The sequence below is a fragment of the Charadrius vociferus genome, unplaced genomic scaffold (assembly GCF_000708025.1).
Source record: "Charadrius vociferus isolate BGI_N301 unplaced genomic scaffold, ASM70802v2 scaffold14, whole genome shotgun sequence".
Lineage (NCBI taxonomy): Eukaryota > Metazoa > Chordata > Aves > Charadriiformes > Charadriidae > Charadrius > Charadrius vociferus.
Window position 1 is genome coordinate 10,927,096 of NW_009648876.1, and position 23,031 is coordinate 10,950,126.

The 23,031-nt window shown below is 39.5% G+C and overlaps 1 protein-coding gene across 1 annotated transcript in view; it reads right to left on the reverse strand.

The window, feature by feature from the left end:
- Positions 1-23,031, reverse strand: part of SPTLC2 (serine palmitoyltransferase, long chain base subunit 2) — a 63,092-nt gene that overhangs the window by 35,269 nt on the left and 4,792 nt on the right. Inside the window, 8 exon segments of the mRNA XM_009886994.1 lie at positions 7,040-7,166; positions 8,940-9,159; positions 10,002-10,107; positions 12,772-12,865; positions 13,097-13,110; positions 17,630-17,740; positions 18,071-18,219; positions 19,270-19,424. Coding sequence (XP_009885296.1) covers positions 7,040-7,166; positions 8,940-9,159; positions 10,002-10,107; positions 12,772-12,865; positions 13,097-13,110; positions 17,630-17,740; positions 18,071-18,219; positions 19,270-19,424 — 976 coding nt within the window.

Genomic DNA, 23,031 nt, shown 5'->3' on the forward strand with positions numbered 1-23,031 from the left:
TTTTTTTAAAAAAAAAAAAAATCATCCCAGTGTCCATAGACAGACAGTTAAGAAATCTTAGGAGCTGCTACTCAACATGAACGTGAGAAGCATGCATAATCTGCAATACATTCTCCCCCATGCAGACAGCCTTGTAACCACAACTTTTCCACTCTGCAACAATTAGGCAATAACCTGAGCATTAACAGAAGCTTACCCATGGCATAAAGAAGTTCTACAGGTTGATCTATCCTGTTCTTGGCAAGCCAATTTGTCTTGAGCTAAATCCCACTGCTGAGGCTAGACAGCAACAGAACATGCACAATCTCATTTAAAGTTGTCTCAAATGTCTCCACTGGCCATACGCTCCCAAAAACACGTTAATTGGCATGCAGGTTTTTCAGACAGCTTCTTCCTTCAAAGATTAAATCTGTACTATCTAAGGACGTTTACAACATTTTACATCAGAACCCACTAAAGTCAGCAAGAACAGTAGTTCAACTGGTCCATGAGTCCCACATAGCCCAATACACCTGCACATAGTCCCCAGAAAGGACTTCAGTTACAGACTGTTGCTGTTTCCAAAGAAGCTAAAAACATTTACATTATATGCACTTCATAGAATGAAATTTTGCCATGGGTCTGTACACTGCAGACACTACTGTGTATTAATTTTTCTATATAGAAAATTGCTGCAGTTGCCAGGGCTGACGATAGGAAGTGGTGCTTATGGGCGTCATTCGGGTATTTTCAAAAAAACCTCTGTTCTAGTAAAACACATATCACACCAGGAACCATGAACTCAGTTTCACAGTAACCCAAAGACTGAGTGCACATCACCTCATTTACAATTACTCCTGTTCAAATGCTTTACCTTAACACTCATACTAACTTACAAGCATTTCAGTCACACTAATGCTAACAATATATGCTGGTGAGCTGCTACCCAGTATTTTCTCCTCTCCCTGTATGAGCAGCACTCCAGCATTCTGTAGAAGTGTGGCACCTCAAATGCAACTGAGAGTTAAGTGAGCCACACGTTTTAAATCGAATGTAGTGTAAGAAATGAAGAAAAATGAAATTACTTCAAAGAAGCCACATTCCTAGTTGTATTTCTGCTACAACAGATCAGTGTTTAGGCTATGAAGATACAGGATGACAGCTCACACCTGAACAGAAATAGCAAGAACCAGAATGTTATGAGAACAAAGCGGGTGTACAGTTATAAAGGTTTATGAGCTCTTGCACAAACACCACAGTGCTGGTTAAAGTCCAAAAGGAAGAGGCACTGAAAAATTCTCACATTCCAATGCACAACACAAAGGGTACAGCTCTGCTAATGTCTGTAAACACTCTTCAAAGCACCAAAGACTGAAAGATTTCTCCTGCCCAGCCCAGGTTAAAGCAATTTTTCTGGAGGCTTGCCATGCTCTGTGGGAGGGAGGTAGGGGTGCAGCAACAAGCTGGATTTAAAAGATCCCCAGCTGGAAGCACAAATACAGAGAGTGATGTTTAAAACTGTCAGTCCCCTGGAGAGAAGCAGGAAACTCTCTTTATGACCCCCCGAGTATTTGTTTTTCCAACAGTTTCCCAGCTCAGCTTGAGATTCTCAAGGGAAGCAACAAAAAAAGTTTCCACTTTGCTCAAATTAGTTTTGACTGGTCCCCGGGTTCCCAAGGTGATAATTTAACACCTCATTAACAAGTGCATTATTGGAGGAAATTCAAATGAACCGATTTTAATGCTAATTGAATGTTTTCAACCTCAGCCTGCGCAAGGAGTATTTATTTCCCCTTTGGAATACAACAGCAGCCACGGCTTCCATTTGTGGATCTACTACTAACAATGGCAAGGTACAAACTTAATTAATAAATATACTATAAGTTACTTAAAATTCAATTCCAAGTGATGTAACATGGGCTATTCCTTCATTACTGCGTACACTTGCATATACTTCAGGCTTGTCTTTGGAAAGAAAAGGGTAATTTTACAAAGTCCAACTTGAAGAAACCTACTGATTAGGCAAGTAGATTGAACTATTGAGGTCATATCTTCACTTGAGGGCCTCATTAACTACATGGAGGTTTAGATACTAATTGTAGTCTTTTCTCCTCTAGAATTTAAGCAGACCAGGCTTAGTTTTGTTTCCAGCATGCTTCTCCCCATGCATATTAACAGTATAGCAATGGTCCTGTCTTCTCAACAGCTCAGTCAGGCTCAGTTCTCTGCCAACATAGCTGTACATTCTTATTCCCTTTGGCTATAATTGGTTTAACTACCTTTTTTGATTCAACTCACTCATGTTTGTTGCACAGAGCAATGGCAAGACTAAAAAAATCTTTTTTTTTTTTTTCCTAGGTTTCCTCTGACAGGATATAATCGACTACTAGCTCTTCACAACTGAGGTGCTCAGATGAGATAAATACCAATCAAACTATGTGCAGCTAACTGACTAGCCTTCACAGGCTAGTTATTAATTTCTGATAGTTTAGCAGCTGGGATGGCCTATGCAACTACTACTTCCATTGCTTGCAACATTAGAGCTATGCAGGATAATAACCCTTGGTTTCTATACAGTGCTCAAGACAACGTTCATTCAAAATTTAAGTGACATCTTGGGCGAGGTCTATCCACAACTTATCCTTATAGAAGGAGGTAGTTCACCTTTTTTAAAAGCCATTAACACTGCCAGCTTTAGTTCAAACTTAAAATGCTCCTGGTTTTAAGGCTCACCTGCAGTTTTTAATACACAGCAGAGCAAACTAAGTTTCATCTCTGAAGGAGGTTAATCAGTTCCTATACTGGTTTCACCATGCATGTTTTGATTTGCCCACATCTCAGTTGGGTTACTTTATGATTTTCTTCCACTTGCTCCCAGCGATGTTATCAGGACAATAAACAGGCTGGGTCCTGAACACCAACAGTGCTAACAGAACTCCAGCCGCACAGGATATATTGCTGGCTCTTATGTAAATGGCAGAAAGGAGCCAACTGGATTCCCAGTCCTAGTGAGATTGTAATGGCAAAAAATCCAGCTTTCAACTCAAACTGTACCATTGATGCTGAAAAATTCACTGAGACAGGTTAAGTACTTAATATCATAAATCCCAACAATATCTCATTTACAAGGACAAGCACCAAGCTGCCTCATTTTCCCTTCAGTCAATTTAAGTAACACAAACACCACATGAACAGCAAGAATCAAGCGGCTCTACAAGTTTCTAGAACTCCATTCCAGGAATCAATTTGTCATCTTTGCGTATACTGCGACCCCAAGAAATCTGCTTATTGTGTCTTTTTATTATTATTATTTTAAAAAGCCCCTTTATCTACGAAAGTACCTGAAGCTTGTTCATCTTTGTGGCTGAACAGAGAGAAAGAGCAGCATCCACTGAAGTGCTGACAAGCATCTGCAACACTTGCTCATTAACAATTTCAACTATAGCAACTTTAAATTGGAAAACCAGCTCCAAACATTTGCTTTTGTGGAAGGAAGCCTTCTCCATCTCTCTTACTCACCTCGCTCTACTATGTATCAAAGCCAAATGTGATGCAAGATACCCACATATGTTGTCATTGGAGTTCTCCGAAGACATTCTACATGCTCACAATGTTCACCACCCTTGAGGATGATTGTTCCTTTGAAGACATTCTCAAAGTGATCACAAATCAAGTCTGTTTTGTTTAAGACCATACAATGGCCAATTATATGCAAGACAAGTAATGGAAAGTGAAATAGGACAGACATACATAATTGAGCTAATAACGCAGAGGAGTTTCAGAAGCAATACTGGGATCACCACTACCAAGAACCCATAACATGGTTCTGCCATCACTTTGGCTGTTGGAGTGTTTTCTGCAGTCTGGATGAAGGAGCAAGTAATATACTTGCATTCATGTATAATTATATTCCCATAACTGTCTTCAGAAAGATTGAAGCTTGCTAGTCCCTTACACACGTAAACAGTACAGAGAATTAACAGATTAGTTTTAACAGAAATCAAGACACAAGAAACTACTGTCCCAATTCAGGCAGCACATTTGCATGCCATCCATCTTATGTTCTCTATAAGCAGCCATTCAGCTTTTCATAGCATCTGTATTTTGTCTGTGCTGCCTCCTACGAATACCCGTCACTGGCAGCTTGCTGGAAAGATCTGAACAGAGATATTTACTTTTTTTAGTTATGTAAAGTTTTAGTAACTACAACGCCTTATATTGTAAGTTTAGTGCCTCCAGATGTTTATTAGGTTTAGAAATAACCTGAAGTATAAGAGGAGAGAATTAACTTATTCTTGCAAAACAATACAGAAAAAACCCCTTTCATCCTCAAAACCTAATTGCTTCCTACTGTTTATTCCTCAGCTACAGACCATCCCCATCTGACATCACAATTTCCACGAAGGTTGGATGCCATGGAGGACAGCACCTTTTACAAATAGCGTGTGGTGAACAGAAGCAGGCAGACAAAGAAGGCACAAAGGCTCTTTTCAGGAAAGCATTCTTGGAGCCCTTAGAAGATTTAGTTGTGGCCCAAAAAACAGGGTTGGGAGCTAGCCGTCTACTGTTCCGATTCCAGCTCCAACTCCTGTGCCCTTGTAAAATCATTGCCCTATCTCAAGTTTTCCTTCATCCATTAGTTCAGCTTGACTAATTTAAAGCAGTGATTTTTTTTTTTTTTTTTTTTTTTTTTTTTTTTAAATACACAGTTGATTCAGAGGCGCTTACCAGTGACCCAGTTTAACACTATTTCTCTACTTGCCTTCCACAGGTAACAACTCTTACCAGCACCACTCTACTCCACATTTACTCTTAGCCAAACCTACAGCAGGCAGTGCTCCTCCACAGCCCCACCCGTAATTCCACAGAATCCAAAGAGAAGTTTTGCAGCCAAATCCCTTAAACAAGGAAAAAACTTTGTCATGCTATCACTAAGCAGCTGCTCAGTTCACCCAATTGAACTTTTGCCAATTTCATCCACATAAAGTGCCTACAAAGTAATATTATCTCTAAAGCCTCAAGGCAATTAAAAAAAAAAAGCATGACTGGGAAACAGCACTGTGCAGAAAATTAACAGAGAAGCACTTTCATGCAGCGATCATCCTATGAGGTACTTATCCCAGCTGAAGGCTGACTTAGATGCTTAGAAAGCCCGTAACAGTTTCACTAGGCGTGTAGCTGAGAAATCCTTTCTGAATATGAGCAGACAGGACTTCGGCTATCCAGCTGTTATATCCAGCACTTCTGAAGAGCACTAGAGTTCATATAGAAATTGAACGTACAGAGGCTTCTTCAAAATGACACTGCTTTCAAACACCAAAACCACTGATTTTTCTCAACAGAAAGAGCAGCTAGGCATTCTGGTACCCCTTAGCACCAAATTAGCAGGATGTAGTCTGACATGCATTTTAAGCAACATGACAACAAAAAAGGCCTTTTGAGTTGATTTTTTTTTTTGCCAAATTGGTTCCTGATCTGGTTCACATTTCAGCTCTGATGGATCTTGCTGGCATAATGGCAGGAGAACAGCCTGGAGTGGAAGTTGCTTCCATTCTCCTGGCTTGAACGAATATCGCAACTGTAGCCTCAGAAAGGGGCAAAAATGCTTGAATACTACAAACAGAAATCAGTTACACATTCCTTGCTTCCCACTTCATTAAGCAAAACAGATACTGGAAGAAACCCAAAACAAGCAACGCCTGAGCAGACCACAGACTGTTGGAAAATCATCAGCTAGAAAGAGCTCAAACAGTCACTAAAGATGACGGCAAGACCCAGCCCTTTGGCACAACTTTTCATGTAGTTTGAAGCTTGGTTAATATCTGTTCTCCAGAGCAGCACTGGGGACAACTCTTGGCTGGTACAGGTATCTCACGTGGACCATACAGAAGCACCCAATGCTAGCAGAGATACAGGCTGCTGCCTGGCTGTACTTGCCTCTCTATTGAGCAACCACCAACCCCAATTGCTGGCACTAACTCTGTTCTCAGATAATGCAACCAAACCAAATGAAACCTGCTATAAGAGAACGATTCTTAAGTCATTTCTCCACCGAGCTTTTTCACTGTTGGAGTTATCTGTCAGGTTAGTTGGTCAGATAACCCATGTTCAAAAGCAAATACGGTTCTTCAGCATACAACACCACCTCGTGGCCAGATGCCTGAAACTCCTGTAACTGAATATATTCTGCAGTTTGAATTCTAGGAGCCTCTGAACTGAACATCAGTGACAGATCCTCACCAAACTACATTGTCATCCTGTGTGAGCTGCTCACAACTTTTTAATTAGCTGTGATGAGGGAAAAGTATCCTACATGCAAAGCGCTGTACCATTTCAGTTTCAAGGCAGCTAACATATCACAAGTGCAAGCTATTTTATGCATGCTATAACCGAAGGAAGCTGCTACCTACCAGGCAAATGAGACACAAGAATTTGTATTTTTTACTTTGTATGCATCGAGACTAGTACAGATTTCTCCTTTCTTACTTTCACAATGAAAAAGGAAAACTAAGACAAAGACAAATATGCTGAATTTCTTCTGGTGCATTAAGTCTACTGGTCTTGAAAACTGCCTCCAGCTCCCCAAAGTAAAAAGGGATTTCAGAAACATTCCCGCATTTACTTAACTGAGGTGCAAACATCAAATCATACTAGTGATGAAAATCAAAAGCATTGCCCCAAGTAACCAGCATACAAGACTGTAAAACATAAAACAGCAAAATACTATGAAAGTAATCTAAGAAGTAGGACAAATAACAAAGGACAGACAATGGGGAAGAGAAGGACGGAAGTTAGAAGAGCTAGACAGAACAAAAATGAATACAAGACAATACTGTGTCTCAGATAAGACTAAGATGACTTACCTCTAGCTGGAAATTCCTTATGCTGCTGTTAGGCTGATTGACCAAGTAGCATAGTAAACTGGTTTATTGCTCCAGAAATTTCAAGTCTACATCAACTAACTCATTCTGTTAACTATATATAACTATCTGTTATCTGTCAAAGCGATTAAGAGGCTTTGAGTCCCCCCTTCCACATGCTTACTGTTAGGAAGACTCACCAACAGTTGTACCATCTTCACCCATAATGCACTTCATGGAGGTGATGATTTGCTCCACAACAGGAGGCGACAGTGATGTTGCATACACAGCACTGTGAGAGTATGTTCTGAGGTAATCAATCAGTTCCTAGCAAAACACAAGAGCCATCAGACATTGCATTCCCAGCACTTGGAGAAATGCTTTATTATTTTGTCTTAATTACAGAATAAAACTGGCCACCAGAAGAAATCTCTTTCGGAATGTCATGGAAGAGAACAGGTAGCCTAAGTATTGATTTTACAGTACAAGTAATAAACAGTCGAAGAGCGAACAGCAGGGACATGACAACCCATAATTATGTCACAGGGCAAGAACATGTGTTGATGAAAGACAAGCACCTACGACAGACTTGTTTTAGCTAACACCATCAGCATTGGATTGCAACAAGGGGTTTGCATTACTCAAGCTCTGCGCAGGCTATGTTTCAAGAGTGTTTATTATAACAGTGGGAGTATAAAACAAATGAAATAGTGGGGAGCAGGATCCGTAGGTGCTTATGTATCATGCTCAATATAATTGTTTCCCCACAAGTCACCAAACAGGAGAATAGGTCACCAAATAATTTCTCCCATTTATCAGCACAATGTAAATAAAGCAGCAGGTGTAATTTAAGAGGGCAAGAACCACAGCCTACCAGTCCTGCATTTCCCAGTTAAACACACCTGCTACATTTGTTAGAGGGCAAAAGCAGGTGATATAGGAACAAAGGACCAACACACCATAGGTCTAGGCTGCTGTTAACTGTAACAAAAGCACTTAAATAGCCAGACCACTCCAGCAAAATAGTATAAAGATCAGCATGAATGCCAGGACAGACTGTCTTCTGCTACCATAAAATTAATAATGATGTCCCTGTAGATAGCACAAGCTGGGAACGTACTATAGACACATGTGGAAGTGCTCAATTTTATGTTGCTGTCTGCCTGGAGTCAGAGTTAAATGAAAGGAAGTTGTAAAGGGACTTTGAAATAAACTAGGTAAGAAGATTTAAGGCCTTTTACCTCTGAAGCAATCCCTCAAACGGTAGCTAAAACACAGTTGCGAAGGACTCTTCACTGCTTCACCTTACGCCAAGGGAGTTAATCCCACTAGCTCACTACCTTTGGAAAAAGATTAATACGGTGCTTTCTTCTGGGCACGATGTCAGAGTAATTTTAATTCAACTGTAGTAGACTCCCAAATCTCCGTTTGAATGGGCTGAAGTAATTGTCACTATTAGTATCTAAAAAATTACTGTCCCGGTAGGAAAATGGTAGAATTTTACTCTCAAATAAAGCTTAGAAGCCTGATCTGTGAGACATGTTTGAGGATACAAGAAAGTGGACACATGCAGTTGTCTACACCAAAAGGAGGGGTTTGGGAAGGGCAACGCTTTCTAGCAATACTTTCCAGTAGAAGACAGGCAGTACCCACCCCCCACACCCCACAAGTGTCTTTTTAGAAAGCAAACTGTTCGAGTCCAGAGTGACCCAGCTCTAACAACCTAACCTAAGAAGGGGATTTTCCTCTAAACAGGCTGAAAAACTTCAGGTTTTGGCATTTTTCCTGCAAGTCTCCTTAAAAGCAATATTAAGAAATCCCTGCTTCCGGGCTCATAGCAGTTCCTAAAAAGATACTACACCACTACTGTACATTCTGCAAACTGAGATCACCGCTGACCATATGAGACCTATACGATTACGAGGTATTCTACTAGACTAGACTCTTCTGCATTGCACAGGCTTCCACTGTACTAGACACTATGTAAAATTATGAAACAAATGGACAATGAAGGTACTTGAGCAATACATCAATTTTGAAATGCTTAGTGAAGGACTCCACCACCAGCCTGAAACAGCCATGAGATTCCCAGCTTTTTACCTTCTTGCCCCCAATGTATCCTCCAGCAGCTCCAAAGCTCTTGGTGAAGGTTCCCATCATAACATCCACATCTTCAGGACTGAGTCCGAAATACTCTACTACACCCCGGCCACTAGGACCCAGGGCACCTATACTATGAGCCTCATCAAGGTATAGATAGGATTTGTACTTCTTCTTAAGGGCAATCACTTCAGGCAAACGGACTATGGATCCCTCCATACTGTTGAGAAACAGAAATTCAGCGTAAGTTGATTTAATGGTTGGGGCCTCCTTATAGAGCGTAAAGTCACTAAGCCTTCTTTTCTTTACTCTTTCAGTAATTATGAACACATAGAAATTGCTAGACACATTGTGTTCTGCAGAGAGAGGAAAGATTAATTCCCCCTTGCAACTGGGGCCCAGATCTCTACTTTCTACCTGTTTAACATCTCCGGGATGCTGACATACAGACTAAATAGTAGCAACAATGGTAAGTTAATGCAAAGGAACATGTTCAGTGACAATTTTATAAATCATTTATCTTGTTTTGACTTCCACCCTAATGTAAGCATTCTGATCTGACATCTACTTACCTGTTGGTTTTACGTTTAAGAACTGACCAGGGTCTCATTAGTAGCACTCCAACACATCCCATTGTGTGCTGAAAGTCACTGTGATTTAAATGCCTAACACAGCAAAGCCTACTACACGCTCCTACTCACTCTCAGCAAAAACATTCAATTTGCACAATTCTGGCACGCTAGCATCATCTAGTGAACAAAGAAAGAATGGAATGGACAAGCAATTTAAGACCTCAGCTCTGATGTAAATAATCAGTTTACATTAATTTCTTCAATCTGATCAGGATATGGGAAGCATTGTGATAACACCAGGTGCAGCTACAGTACTAGCAACAGAAATTCCAGGATGTGAGACATACATAGCTCAATTTAATTCGCAGATGAGATTAATGAAATAACTATGAAGTGATAATATTCATAGTTTGATTTGGCAAAGGAACTCAAATACTAAGCAGCTAGATCTCATGTGGAGGGTCTTAGGAATACAAAGAATAGTTTGTACCTGTATATTCCTTCCACCAAGATAAGAATTTTTTTCCAGGGCCTCCGTGTACGAGGTTGCCCATGCACAATAGCATCTTTGAGCAGCTTCTCCAGGCTTTGCATATCTGCACCAGAAATTACTGTTAAATGGTACCAAAACAGCTACTAGCTTGAGCTTTGACATGACTAAAGACAGCAATACTCCAGAAACGCACAAATTGCTCCGGTGTGGAGGACAGACCATACATAAGTCAATAAGCATGGGCTTCATCTAGCTGCGGGCCCACAGATGAGATTAAAGGGAACAGGTGACAGTATGAACTCCTAGGAAGATTTTCATCATCCTAAGCTAAAAGCACAAGTTAGAGCATTAGGCACAAACAGCAAACAAGGAAAGAAAAAAAAGGAAGGTATCTCATTGTGAGGAAAAGAGAAAGCAATTAGGTAGTAAGCGTGTCCTTGTGGGTAGAAATAAGTAAAAAAAGAACAAGCAAGCTCAAGGATATTCAACCAAAGATAAGATAGACCAGAGTGCAGGACGAGAAAGAGAACAAGTGTACTTTTTTATTACTTTGTTTAAAATTGAAGTGACTGGAGGTGTGGAACAAGAAGCTACTAAACCAAAAACAGAAAAGGAAGAAAAAAGAACCACCAGTGTTGGAAAGAGGACAGTGCTCAGCATATCAGAAACTAGACAGATGAAGTTGTTAGTAGCAACGTATCCTGAAATCTTACTAGCTTTGGCTATGAGCACTTGAAATGTTCCTAGGAGACCTGACTTATGTGAGCAAATAAATACATGTGAAATCAGTCCTGAAAAAAAAAAAAACACCTGAGGAAAGGAGTGGAGATGGGAGTAATCAAACCACGCAAGAGAGATATAAACACTAAGGCATGAAAAAGAGCATGAACAATCATGAATAGGATAGACTAGGACAGTTGTAGTGGCAAGAGGAGCTCATGAACTAGAACCAGACTAGAAATTATACAGCAAAATAGGTCAGTTAGAAGACTGTTAGAAGACAGCTAATGTTCAGAAAAAGACAGAGATGAAGAAGTTGGCAGTGGAGTCCCTGCCTCTAATAAATCTCTCAAGGAAGAAAGGACGAATTTAGTGCAGTTAGGAAAGCAATGGAATATAAACTTCTGCTCTGATCTCTAAAAAGAGGGAAAGACTGGGAACTAGGTCTGACCTTAATAAAAAGGACAAACTGCAGAATGAGGTAGAAAAAAAAAAAAGAAAACATTGAACAAGGATTTTAAGGGGGATTTTTATTTTTTTTTTCCCTCATTATTTCTAAAAAGCAGACTAGGAATGAAGCCATTAACACCTCAGGAAAATGAAGTTAACTGAGACAGCATAGAATATAACAAGAGCTGGACTGGGAACACATACGTAACTATGAGTTATCATAGTTACATATGTATGAACATCATCTTGACAGGCCAAGACCATTGCTTGCATTTTGCCTTCTGATTCTAATCTGCCTCTCCATTCTCTTTCACAGATCCCCACCACCTATAAGGTTTCTAAAATATCCCCCAATCTCACCACTGCTGGTTTGTATCCCGTTCCCACAGATCACCTATTCTTCCTCATCACACCAGAGCTTTTAAGTCCTTCTCCTCATACCCAGAACTATGTTTGTCACCTATGCTCTCTAAAATTCTGGAACTGGATGCAATGTTCAGAAGTATGTCTATACAAACGCAGAAGTTGAATGCAAAGCTTTTGTGATCTTGCCCAGCAATCAAGATTTATGAAGAATTAAAAAAAATAAAAATCACTGAATGTTACAGTAAGCTTTATACTTCTGTAAAGAAAATTATTCAAACAATAGGGAACAAGAAAGAGAGAACACAAAAGAAGCAATAAGCACAGCAGAGGATCCACTATCAAGTAGGACAAAAAGGAAAATAATTGCAGCCACCCAAGCTTTGCTGTCACCACCACACACTTCAAAGAGAGCAAAAGAGTCATCATGATCTCAGAGATAGATATTATAAAGAATATTAGGAGGGGCTAATATTAGGAGAAGAATGAAGGTAGTGGCTTTAATAGTCAAGGACAACCAGGTACCTTTTTCACTGAGAATAAGAGAAGGAAACCTTAAGTATTTTTCATCTGAAAATACCTCTAAATATAGGTTCTAAATACCTTCTTTAGAGGAAGCTGAAACTAGCAAAGTGAAGATTCTGTGTATTTTGGAAACAAATACTTAAACCAAGTAACTCAGTGAAATTAATCTATGCTTCACATCCCCAAAATTCCTTTTGTTCTACATTGTACCAATGCATGGCTGCCTAGTTGAGCTAGGACATCTGCATTCATAAGCTTTTGTTACTGTAGGATCATGTTGGCATCTGGTCCTAAAATTAAACTTTCTTACCCTCCAAACTGTAACCTAGACCACTACAAGACTGCATTACTATGTGACATGAACTGTTAGAATAGTCTAACCATGCTGAGCTATCCAAGTAACAAGAACCCATGTTAAAATACTAGTGCCCCTGGACTTGCCAAAGGGCAACATGTTCCTCTTCATACGCAGAAGATGTAAGCCAGAACAGCTTCAGGATAAAAATATTATTAGTTGAGACTGAGCATATAAAAAACCCATCCAATTTAGGATGATTAAGTTCTCAGTAGCAGCACTCTTCTGGCCTTTCAGGTAATCAGCAATTAATTTCCTTGCATGAAATTGGATTTCCAACTATTAGAAGATATAAGAGATTGTATCTGATCTATAGCATCTGCAGAAAGGCAGGGTCCACCATCTGATACTTACTGTTGTGCTTAAAGATTCGAATAGTTGCTCCTGACAGTCTTGCTCCAAGCACTAGTGATGCATGATTCAGTTCATCACTCAAAATCAGACAGCCCTGAATTAGAAGGGAAAAGAGGAAGATATTGAAAAGGTTATGTTTCACAGCCAAGTATATAACACCTTTCAGCTCAGAACTGCTTAGAAATCATTTAAGAAAAAAAAAAAAAATTCCAACATAAATGCAGCTAGTCCAGGTAAAACTTGCTAAGAAACAATTTTCAGCCTTAGTATGGCAAATAAAAATACACAACACTGCTGCTAACTGAAGGAACCACTTAGGTTTCACTTTCCCCAGAAGTCCTGCGGCTGAATCTGCCTGAATATCTCATGTTGATGATTAGTACGCATCCTCCTATGCATCCAGGTAAAACACAGAGCAGAGGAGCTTGCCACAGTTCACTCAGCAAGTCTACAGTGGTGCTAGGAATCAGGCCACTGAAGTCCCAGATTAAAGACCTTATCACAAAGTTGCACTATTTCTTACTTTAGGAGGTAACCACTGACTAAACCCACACGCGCTCAGTGGTACCAAAGGGACTAATTTTCCTTAATGAAGCACTGTTAAGTACTTTGTAGATGGAGGTAACATACAAGAGACAGGAAGTAGAAAACAAAATTGTACAGTGAAATTGAGAAGTTTCCTAAAGCCATTAAACATTACATTGAATTTGTTTGCTTTTGCAAAAAAGGGAAGATATAACCCTTGGCAAATACCAAAACAAGATAACATCTGTTTTGACAGCAGTAATGATTAAAGGTCAATAGCTGATATGCTGAACATTCAGTGACAGCGTTATGGCTGTGGACTACAGGAATGCGTGTTGGGGGATTAGTTTGTAAGAGAGCAATATTTCTAAATAACCTGCGCTTGCTCCAATTACTGTGCAAATCTGCTGCAACTCGAGAAGCTACTTTAAGTTAAAAATCCAGAAAGCATGTCAAGATACTGAAGATTTGACACTAAATACATGCTCATTCTACGTTTCTTTACTAACAATTGGTAGAGGGAAGAGTCAAGAACATTTCTTCTCTGCAGTGACAGTTACTAGAGGGACTGTGAAAACCATTGCCCACAGTTACACAAGGAGGTGTTACAGACAAGAGGAGTATTTTCTCCACAATAAAGGAAATTTTGCACTACAGTTGCAATGTACCTAGAAATACTTACACCCTGGGAAAGCTCAAGCCTGTTTTACCCCAGAAACAGCACTAAATCTCAAGTGTTCAAACTGCCGTTACAAGGATTCACATTGCACATTTCAGAGACTTTGGCATAAGAAGAATGTAAGTCTCCAACTAGCTTTTGCTCTTTGGAACTATTAGAACAGACAAGGAGTATGTATACTACATCAGAAGGCACCACTGTGAAACACTATGGTATCAAAAACTGGATATAATAATCCAGTATTAGTATCGTTCTTCAATGGTAGGAAGTAGGAAAACTGATTGATTAAAAAAGAGGAAGAAGAGATTAATAGTCTAGAAGGAGCTTCTCCATAAAAACAAGTATGAGCTTTTGGCAGAGAAGCAAGATTTAACAAATCGATAAGCAGCCTCTTTTCACCCTCCTGTAACAGGAGAGAACACTCAGTTAGACAAAATAAATCAATTTAAAACTGAAAAAGTAGTAAAGAATCTAGTATTGTCTGCCTCTAGAGAGAGGGCAAAGGATCAAAGAAGCCACTGGTACAGTACAGCAATTGCTGATGATCATATCTAAAACAGTGCTGCTACTACAATGATAAGACTTCAGTTGCATTTATCAGCAACCTTACATTTGAGAGAGCATCCAGGAGAAGACTAACACTAATTGGAGACCACACTACTGGTATCAAGAAAAACATATGCCAGTGAAGATCAGACTTACCAATACATCCTACAAGGCAGACATGGAAACTGAAGTGAATGCCACATTTTACCACAAAGTGCTGCATACATAAATTGCACAGTTTAGTCATGAGCACCTAATTTCACAAACTAACCATACATGGAAGTTAATTTGTTTTCTTATAATCAGAAAAAGATCCTTCAAGCACTGTTGCTCTAAGTCCATTATCTAGCCTCTGTTGGTCTAGAGCTATAATGAAAAGCTCTGTGCTAAAGGCAGTAGAGAATGCTGTTATTAGCTAGTTACAGTAACTACATTAATGACACTTACTCCAAAATAGGCAAGTTTCAGAATCTAGCTTATCCTCAGATGGTCTAACAACTTCTGACTACGTAATGCTCAAATCTCGCATTCTCTGTGGTCTAGTCTCAGCATGCTTGGCAGTGACTGTACGAGGCAGCCGACAACTTGGCTGTCACAGTGGGTCTCTTCTGCTGAAAACTGCCAGGTGCAGAAAGACCTGATTTTAGTGATGCTCTAACAGTGCTGAAATACAACTTTCAATGTACACCAACTATGGCTGTTTTCAGCATCTGCTTAGTAGAAGCTGCTGTTAACAAGGCACAATAAATACAGGTCAAGTAGGTAATGCTGATGAAGTCTTTGAACTCCTTTTGCTGACCAATGTTGATCAGATTATGGGGTAGAGTTGAACCCAAGGATAGTCAAGTCATAGTTGTTGCTATTAAAAAAGGATTCAGTAGCAACAGAAATCAAGTGCTTAAGGATTCCACAGAGCAAAAGCAAAACAGGTGGTCCAGTATTACATATATCTGAGTAACTTCATTGCAGTGGTTTGTGTTTTAACCTAATTAAGTTGCAATATAGGTGCCCAGATACGATGTAAATAATGATTAGCTTCAAATCACATCAGTGACTGCCAAAGAAAATCCTTTCGGCCAAATGCAGATACCATTACTGATTATATTTACCAAACCTCCAAAAATTCATTTTCTAAGCAGCTTTGCACCTGAAAACATATGTAAGGACATGCAAAGCAACACAAACAATAGTTTTTTTAAAAAAAAAAAAAGAGCCCAAGAGTTTAATCAAGCATGGGAACCTCCACGCTTTACCAAGGACGCTATCAAAGCACTGCCAAAAAGGCTGTGCACACACAGCCAATTGTGTACTGGGTGGTGCCAGAATTCAGGATTTATGTGACTCCTTATTTGCAGACAATGAAGAAATCAAAAGTGCTGCGAGAAGCAACTTCAGGCAGCCAAAAAAAAGCAGTTAGTGAACATTCTGAACTGTGAAATGGTACATTTGACAATAACTCTTTTCTTTAGAAGAGAGCATTTTCTGCCTGGAGTATTCACCTGAGTATAAGGGAACTTCTAGTGTTGAGGCAGAAGCTTCTTACTACTTTATTTAAAGTGCACAAAAACTAAGTATGCTCATTACTAACACAGTACAGACTGCTGTAACCATTTATGAAAAGAGTTGGTTTAGTAAATGTGCAAGTTATGTGCATGAAAACAGGTACTGTTACATGCCTTGGAACTTACTGTTCAGTTTCTCTCAATGGTTGTAAAACCTATTAAAGTTCAAATGTGAAAACTACAGAGCTGAGTAAGGTGTCTCAAGGGTATTCTCATAAGCTATTAAAGATATACAGTGGTATCCACATAAACAGAAAAAAAAAAGATTGAGTAACTCTGCAGTAATGGGCAATTTGTACTGACTTAGAACAGAGGGAAGTCTACTCAAATGTATCTGACCATGTGTGTTCTGAATCCAAAAGGTCTCACAGAAATCATGAATCATTTTTCTGTTGAAGTGAAAATCAGGGAGATGTGGGAGACAAAGAGCAGAAAAGTGCAAGTAAAAGATATGCCACTAGTAACATATGTTGTTCAAAATCATAGCACTGCAGAGGTATTTGACTCCAGAAGAGATGAAATTTGAAGCACTGAATTTCTCTTTGGCATCGGACTCAAACATCTTTCCTTATGGAATGCATCTGATATTTAAAACTTAGCAGACCAAAGGAAAAGAGGCATTATGTAGGCAGTGCTGCTTCACTGCTACAAATAAAACAGCATGCAGGAATACACTACAGCTAGCCAAGAAGACATTCACCAGGAGGAAAAGTTGCTGGGAAGAACAAGGCAGTAATTTTATAATCCACAGATATCACAAGCAGAAGTTTTTTCAAAGTGACCTCAGGAAGTGGGAAAATACATAAATGGAATACAAGGAAAATAATTCACTACACAGGGACAAATAATTCCAGTAGGCTACTAGTATTAGACTAGCAGTGAATAATTTTCAAAAAAGAGGAAACAGTTCCAGTACTTGCACCATTTCACTCTAAGCAGGAGCTGAGAGCTATTTTGCACTAGAAAATGTAAACAAAGAGCACTCTGCCATTTCATTTTCCAGTAAGTAAAATAAACATAGTTTGAGATGCAGAACACTCAGGCTGCGTTGTGTACTGTTTTATGGGGCACACAGTAGACATCATCAGTCTTTACATTTGACCTTGTTTCTCAAATACTTTTTCTACTAGGATTTTGTTCCTTCAAAGGGAGGATTTTTCAGTTGTCTCTCAAAGATAATAAATTCTGCATGTACCAACATGCAATTCAGCTTATCTGTGTGTCTCACTGACACAGTCACTTAGTGTCTCAATAGCATCAAAATACCTTCAGCCAATCAGCCTGTTAATCAGCCACCATTTCATACACTAATGCATAGCCTGAGGAAGCAAGCCAGGCTCTCCCAGAAAGAGGGCAAGATCTGGGCTGCTACTGGTCCCATGGATGCCCTTTCCCAAAAAGATTTTTGTGAAGGTTAGAGATGCATACCGTGACCTATAGTTTCCATAGAGAATATCTGCAGGGGTTAGCACTGAAGAAAACCAAAATCAAACAAGCAGCTTTTAGAAAACCCAACTAGCCGGATATTTGTTAGATGAGCTTTCGCAAGTAATGTTCATAGAGTTGGTTGCAAACCCCATTCCATATGCCATTGCAGATTCCACACCTAGGAATCTGGCAACTAGCTCTTCCAGCTCCTCATGTTTGTCCAAGTTTCCTGCACATAAAACAAATGAGAAATTCAGAGTGAGGAGAAGCTTTCACTATTGCTATATTCTACAAGAAGAATTTCTACCAACCAGGCTGCTCTTGATAAAAAGGCCCATGAGGGAACACTGGAAAAAAATATATATGAACATATAAGCGAGCCAACTGCTGTGCCATGTAAACTAAACCGAGAAAGTGAATTTGTCTTCACTACAGTAAAAGCTTCTTTACTGATCAATCTAAAGTTCAAAAGCTGGAACCAGTAATGTTTGAGACCTGTGATCAGATTACAGACTTTGAAACATACATTTGGGGAACATCCTATCTTGCTCGAACTTACCCATCTCCTGCCTAGTGCTGCACACCCCAGCTCCATACTGGGACAAAACTTTAGCTGCTGCTTCTTGACAAGTCCCAGCCTTCTGTGCAAATCCAAGGTAGTTGTAGGAACCCATATTAATAATGTCCTTTATGACTCTCCCCGTGTACCTGTGTTTTAAAAACACTACAAGTTAGGACACCCACAATTTAAAAAATTACCAGCACCAGCATATTCTTATTTCAGTTTCCTAGAATATACACTGAAACGTTAAAAATCAATAGAACCAACCATTTAATTATTTCAGTACTGTCCCTCATCATCAAACTGAAATGATCAGTGAAAAATACGCTTTTCCTATCTTATGGTCTCAAACTAGTTCCCACAAGAGTTTGCATTAAAAGGCACATTTGCTATCATGTCTAACATCGCTTGAGGCTTCTCAAACCATTTGTTTTTTCTCTGGCATGTTCCCCCTCCAACCCAGAAACATATAACTTTATTTTCAATTACAAAATAAGATCTCTAGATCAATTAACTTGGCAGCCCCTCAAGCAGGATATCCTCCAAGCACAGAAAGGAAACACATCTGGCACTGCTGTGCTAACAATACGTGACAAGGAGATTAAGGAAGAAGTTTAGCGGAAAAAACCTTTTAATTATTTTGCCCTTGAAAGCCAAGGAGAGACATGACTAGTTTCACCAAGTACTGTGCTGCAAACCTCTTCACATCAAACTTGTGATATGTCATTTCCAATTTGTAAAAATCCTTGTCTGTGCATTTCTGATGTCATTTCTACAGACTACTTCAGTTCTGACTCAAAACAATCATGTTAAATTCAGCTTCAGGCAGCAATATTTACTTCAAGTGTCAGGACTGATTCTAAATCAACACAAAGTCACAAGTAGCAGTGCAATCCGAAATATCTACTCCAAGTTCTGGACATCACACACAAAAGTATTAATTTTATTATAGATGCATGCCCATAAAAATCTTAACACAGTCAGGAGCCTGAGTAAGTGGCCAAAAGATCATACACAAACAATCACCTTGGTGGCCAGATGTGTTTCAAAAGAGCAAAATTCATTGATTCAAGCTGCCGAAAAGCTCAAAACAAACATGATTCACTGCTCCTTTAACCTCACAGCCTGCAACTTGCTCTTATAGACCCTCTACTTAAAGATACTTGATGGAAGCCTTTTCTTCAACTTTGACTCACGTGAATGTCCAGTTATAGTCATGGGAAACTCTCTCCATCATGTCCACTTTAGCCCCTGGCACACTGCAGATTGGACGGTTCCAGCTGTCCCGAATGCGCATATAGAGGTTTCTGTTGTAGAAATTTTCGAAGTCCTGGTACAATGGGACAAAGTCCTGAAACACATCAAAAGCACTCAAAGTAAAAGGAAAATATGTACCACAGCAAGCTAAGAATAAGAAGAATAGGTTGTTTCTGGCATTCAGGTGCAATTTATAAATAAATAAATAAAAGCAATAAAACTCAAGGAAAAGTTAGGAGTTCTTCATCACAAACCCTGAAACCAATTCCACCCAAAGTGGTTTTAATCCTGGAAATCCATGCCAGTGCAAAATTATTTGAAGGTGTGAGAGCAACAAAACTGAAGTGATTCATCTGCTAGTGCAAAATCAATCAGCTAGATGTGATTTTCAATCTTTTTCAACCTGCAAATCTACCATGCCCCCAAGATTTCCTCAACAATTTGCCAATTTGTATATAACTTAAGTAGCTTAATCTAAAAGCCATCAACCACAAGTAGAAAAAACAATCATGGCGTTAGGTCACACTTCAGGTTAGAAAGCCTTAAAGAATTCTAACATGTAGGAGACAGATTGCTGAAAGCAACACAGAAACTGGATTGGGAGCTCCTAATGCCACCATGACTCTCTTTCCTGCTCTTGCTGGGTAGTTGAGGAGAGCATCTCTCTCGAAACATACAGTAACCCCCTTCATGAAATGCATGGGCATATAATATTTGCAAAAGATTTGTATTCAACCTTCTGAGTTAAGCAGAGCAAGGGAACGTGCAACTGTTTTTTGGCACCAAACTGTATGCACTGCTCTACTGAATACACAAAGAATGTGAAAACTGAGGTATTCTCCCATATTTTATTCTGTACACAAGAAATGCATTTAATATAGCAGCACTAGCATTATATAGAGGTTACTGTTCGAACTTTCCACACTTTTTTGTTCTGTATCCAAGCTAGTAAACTGTATTATGGCACCACTCTTCTGCACAGCTTATCAGCACTTAAGTCCCACAGGATTTCTTTGCATGAGCATTTCCTGAATTCTAGCTTCCCTTCCAACGTTTTTCAGGAAAAGTGAGTGACTGTCTTGAATGGATAACACACAAGAATGTCTAACTGTGACAGCAAGGACATCACAGCACTCCAGAACATTTTTTTTCTGGCCTATTTAAAATGCTCCAAAGTCATGAGATTTCCTTATTACTATTCAATTAAAAGGAAGTTTGACATTCCGTAGCAATAAGAATGCATAATTCATTTGCTACTGTTGAAAAAAAAAAAAAAGCCTTTTTAATAATCTACAAACGGAAAAAGTAGAATTTATGACGAAGGTAAGAGCCAGCATAGCATTTCCTCCTGTTTTTCACAAGAGAAATACAAACATGGTGAGGGGCATTTTATTTTTGGTGACAGGATAAGCAAGACAGAATATCTGTCTGACCAAATTATTACAGTGCCTGACATTTGTACCACTGAATCAAAACTGGGAGCCTTTACGCCAGCTTTTTAATAACTCCACAAACAGGCACTGACAAGGTTTTACTTACAATACCTGACTGCAGGAATTGTAATACCTTCCTATTTTAATGATTTAACAACTTTGACCTTTCCTGTTGGAGTAAAGAAACCATCTAGGTCCACCCCTTTGCCTCCTCCTATCAGAAGCGGCACAATAAAGATGGAGCCCAAAATTGCCAACCTCTAAGCAGTCATAGTTGTACCTAAGACCCCTTCTGATTTGCCTGTGCATAATGGCATGCCAAAAAGGCACAAAGATATTAATTTTCATCATTTGAACTATGGAAAAACAACCCAAATTTAGCCAGTGATCACTCCTCCAGAGGATCACAAGTATGTCCTTTCTCAGCAAAGACAGACATTGGGAACAAGATTTCTATGAGCTAAGACGCATGGAAGAGCAATTATTTCGTCCATGTTTCCCTACTTAAGTATAAGTTTGCATTATTTCATATGTGCCAGGTCTTCTCTGAAGGCCCTTCGCCAAGAGAGGTTAACAGAGGTAGTAGGTCAGCTAATACAAAGTTGTAATCCCCTAGAAAATTATTAGTTTTCTGGAGTAGCTACATAGCTCTGTCCTTCCTTGACTTCAGTGTCTCACGTTGTTCCAGACAGAAAGTGGGTTTCAAGGCTGAATCACTAACAAACTGTCCACTTTTACTATGGAGACAAACATCTTGGTATTGACAAATACATTCAAGAACTTCCTTCATAAATGAAAAGTCACATAGCTACTGTACCCTACTACAAAGGGATGATGTGCATGAGCGTACTTGCAGCAATATACTGAGAAGATCCCAATTCATGACACATTCAAAATAATTATCTACGAGTATCTGAAATCTTCTGCTACATCATTTGTAGAGGGGTGGGGAAGTGAAGAGATCAAAAAGAAACTCAGGCACATTACAAGATCCGATACTTGAGGGACTTGTACTTGTTGTAACTAGTTATAATCTACTGAGATCCTTTTAAGCATTTTCAACTCCTCTTAACCATCTTCGCATGAAAATTCAGCTTTGCAGTATTTATTCAAGCACACTAACTATGTGACCCAGGAAACAATTGAGATTTTAGCCCAGGTTCTTGGCAAGGAGGGGAGGCTGGAAATGAGTCATTATACCAACTCAGGCAGGTATGCATGGGCTGATACGGTCCAATCTCACTTTGGATAACTGATCAGATAAAGCATGTTTTATTTTGAAACTCAAGCTGACAAAGCAGGAAGAGTAACAAGCTCAACTGGTGAGATCAAGACAATCACCCACAACAGGTTGACACCACCAAGAGTTAATAACACAACTATGACTTTACAAGTCAACAATATAACTAAGTTTAAAGTGATTTAACTGTGAAGTAGAGAGCTTCTCCGAACCAAACAGAATATGATAAGGAAAAAAAGGTGTCTTAAAAGTCAACAAGATTTCAAGGAACAAGTTATGGGTAAGGGAATTAAGGTCTAATACAGGACACTAGACTTAGATTTTGGGGGTCTCAAACTGTAAGATTACAGCAAAGGGCTCTAAGAGAGGCATCAGCTTGATGCCAGGCCCTTTGTTGTCCCCTCCCTCCCTCCTTACAATAAGCCACCCACAGCTATCTCTTATGAGAAATTTCCTTGAAATAGGATAGGCAGGAAGTGTTATTTTGGCATAAAACAAAACTGGATTGTCTATTTCCTCAGTATTCCTAACCCCACCAAGAGGTTCTCATGACCCACGCATCTGAACACAAAAAAGAGAAATGGTAGGGATATCGTGCCTTTATAAACTGGTACTGACTTTTGGAGTTTTAGAGCCCTCTTTTGAGCTGGCTTACAAGACCAGATGGTTTGCCTGGTTGGTTTGGGGGTTGGTTTTTTGTTTGTTTGGTGTATGTCATGCCCCCCCACCCCCAATCTTTCTACAGTGGAACATTTCAGATGGAGGGTGAAGAGGACAGTACACGAAAAAAACCCACTTGAATTCCTCATGGAAATTAAATGTTTCAATCTTTGAACCACAAAAAAACATTTGGGGTGGCAGGGGGGACGAAATCTATCAATCCATACTATTTCAAATTTTTGCCACATGCAGGCACCCTGCTGTGCTGCAACAGTGTCTTACTGCTGGAAGCAATCCCTGTCACCTTTAAACGGCCTTCAGAGCTTATTGTTATTTTTCCATGAAGTTCTCTGCCTATTTCAGATCCA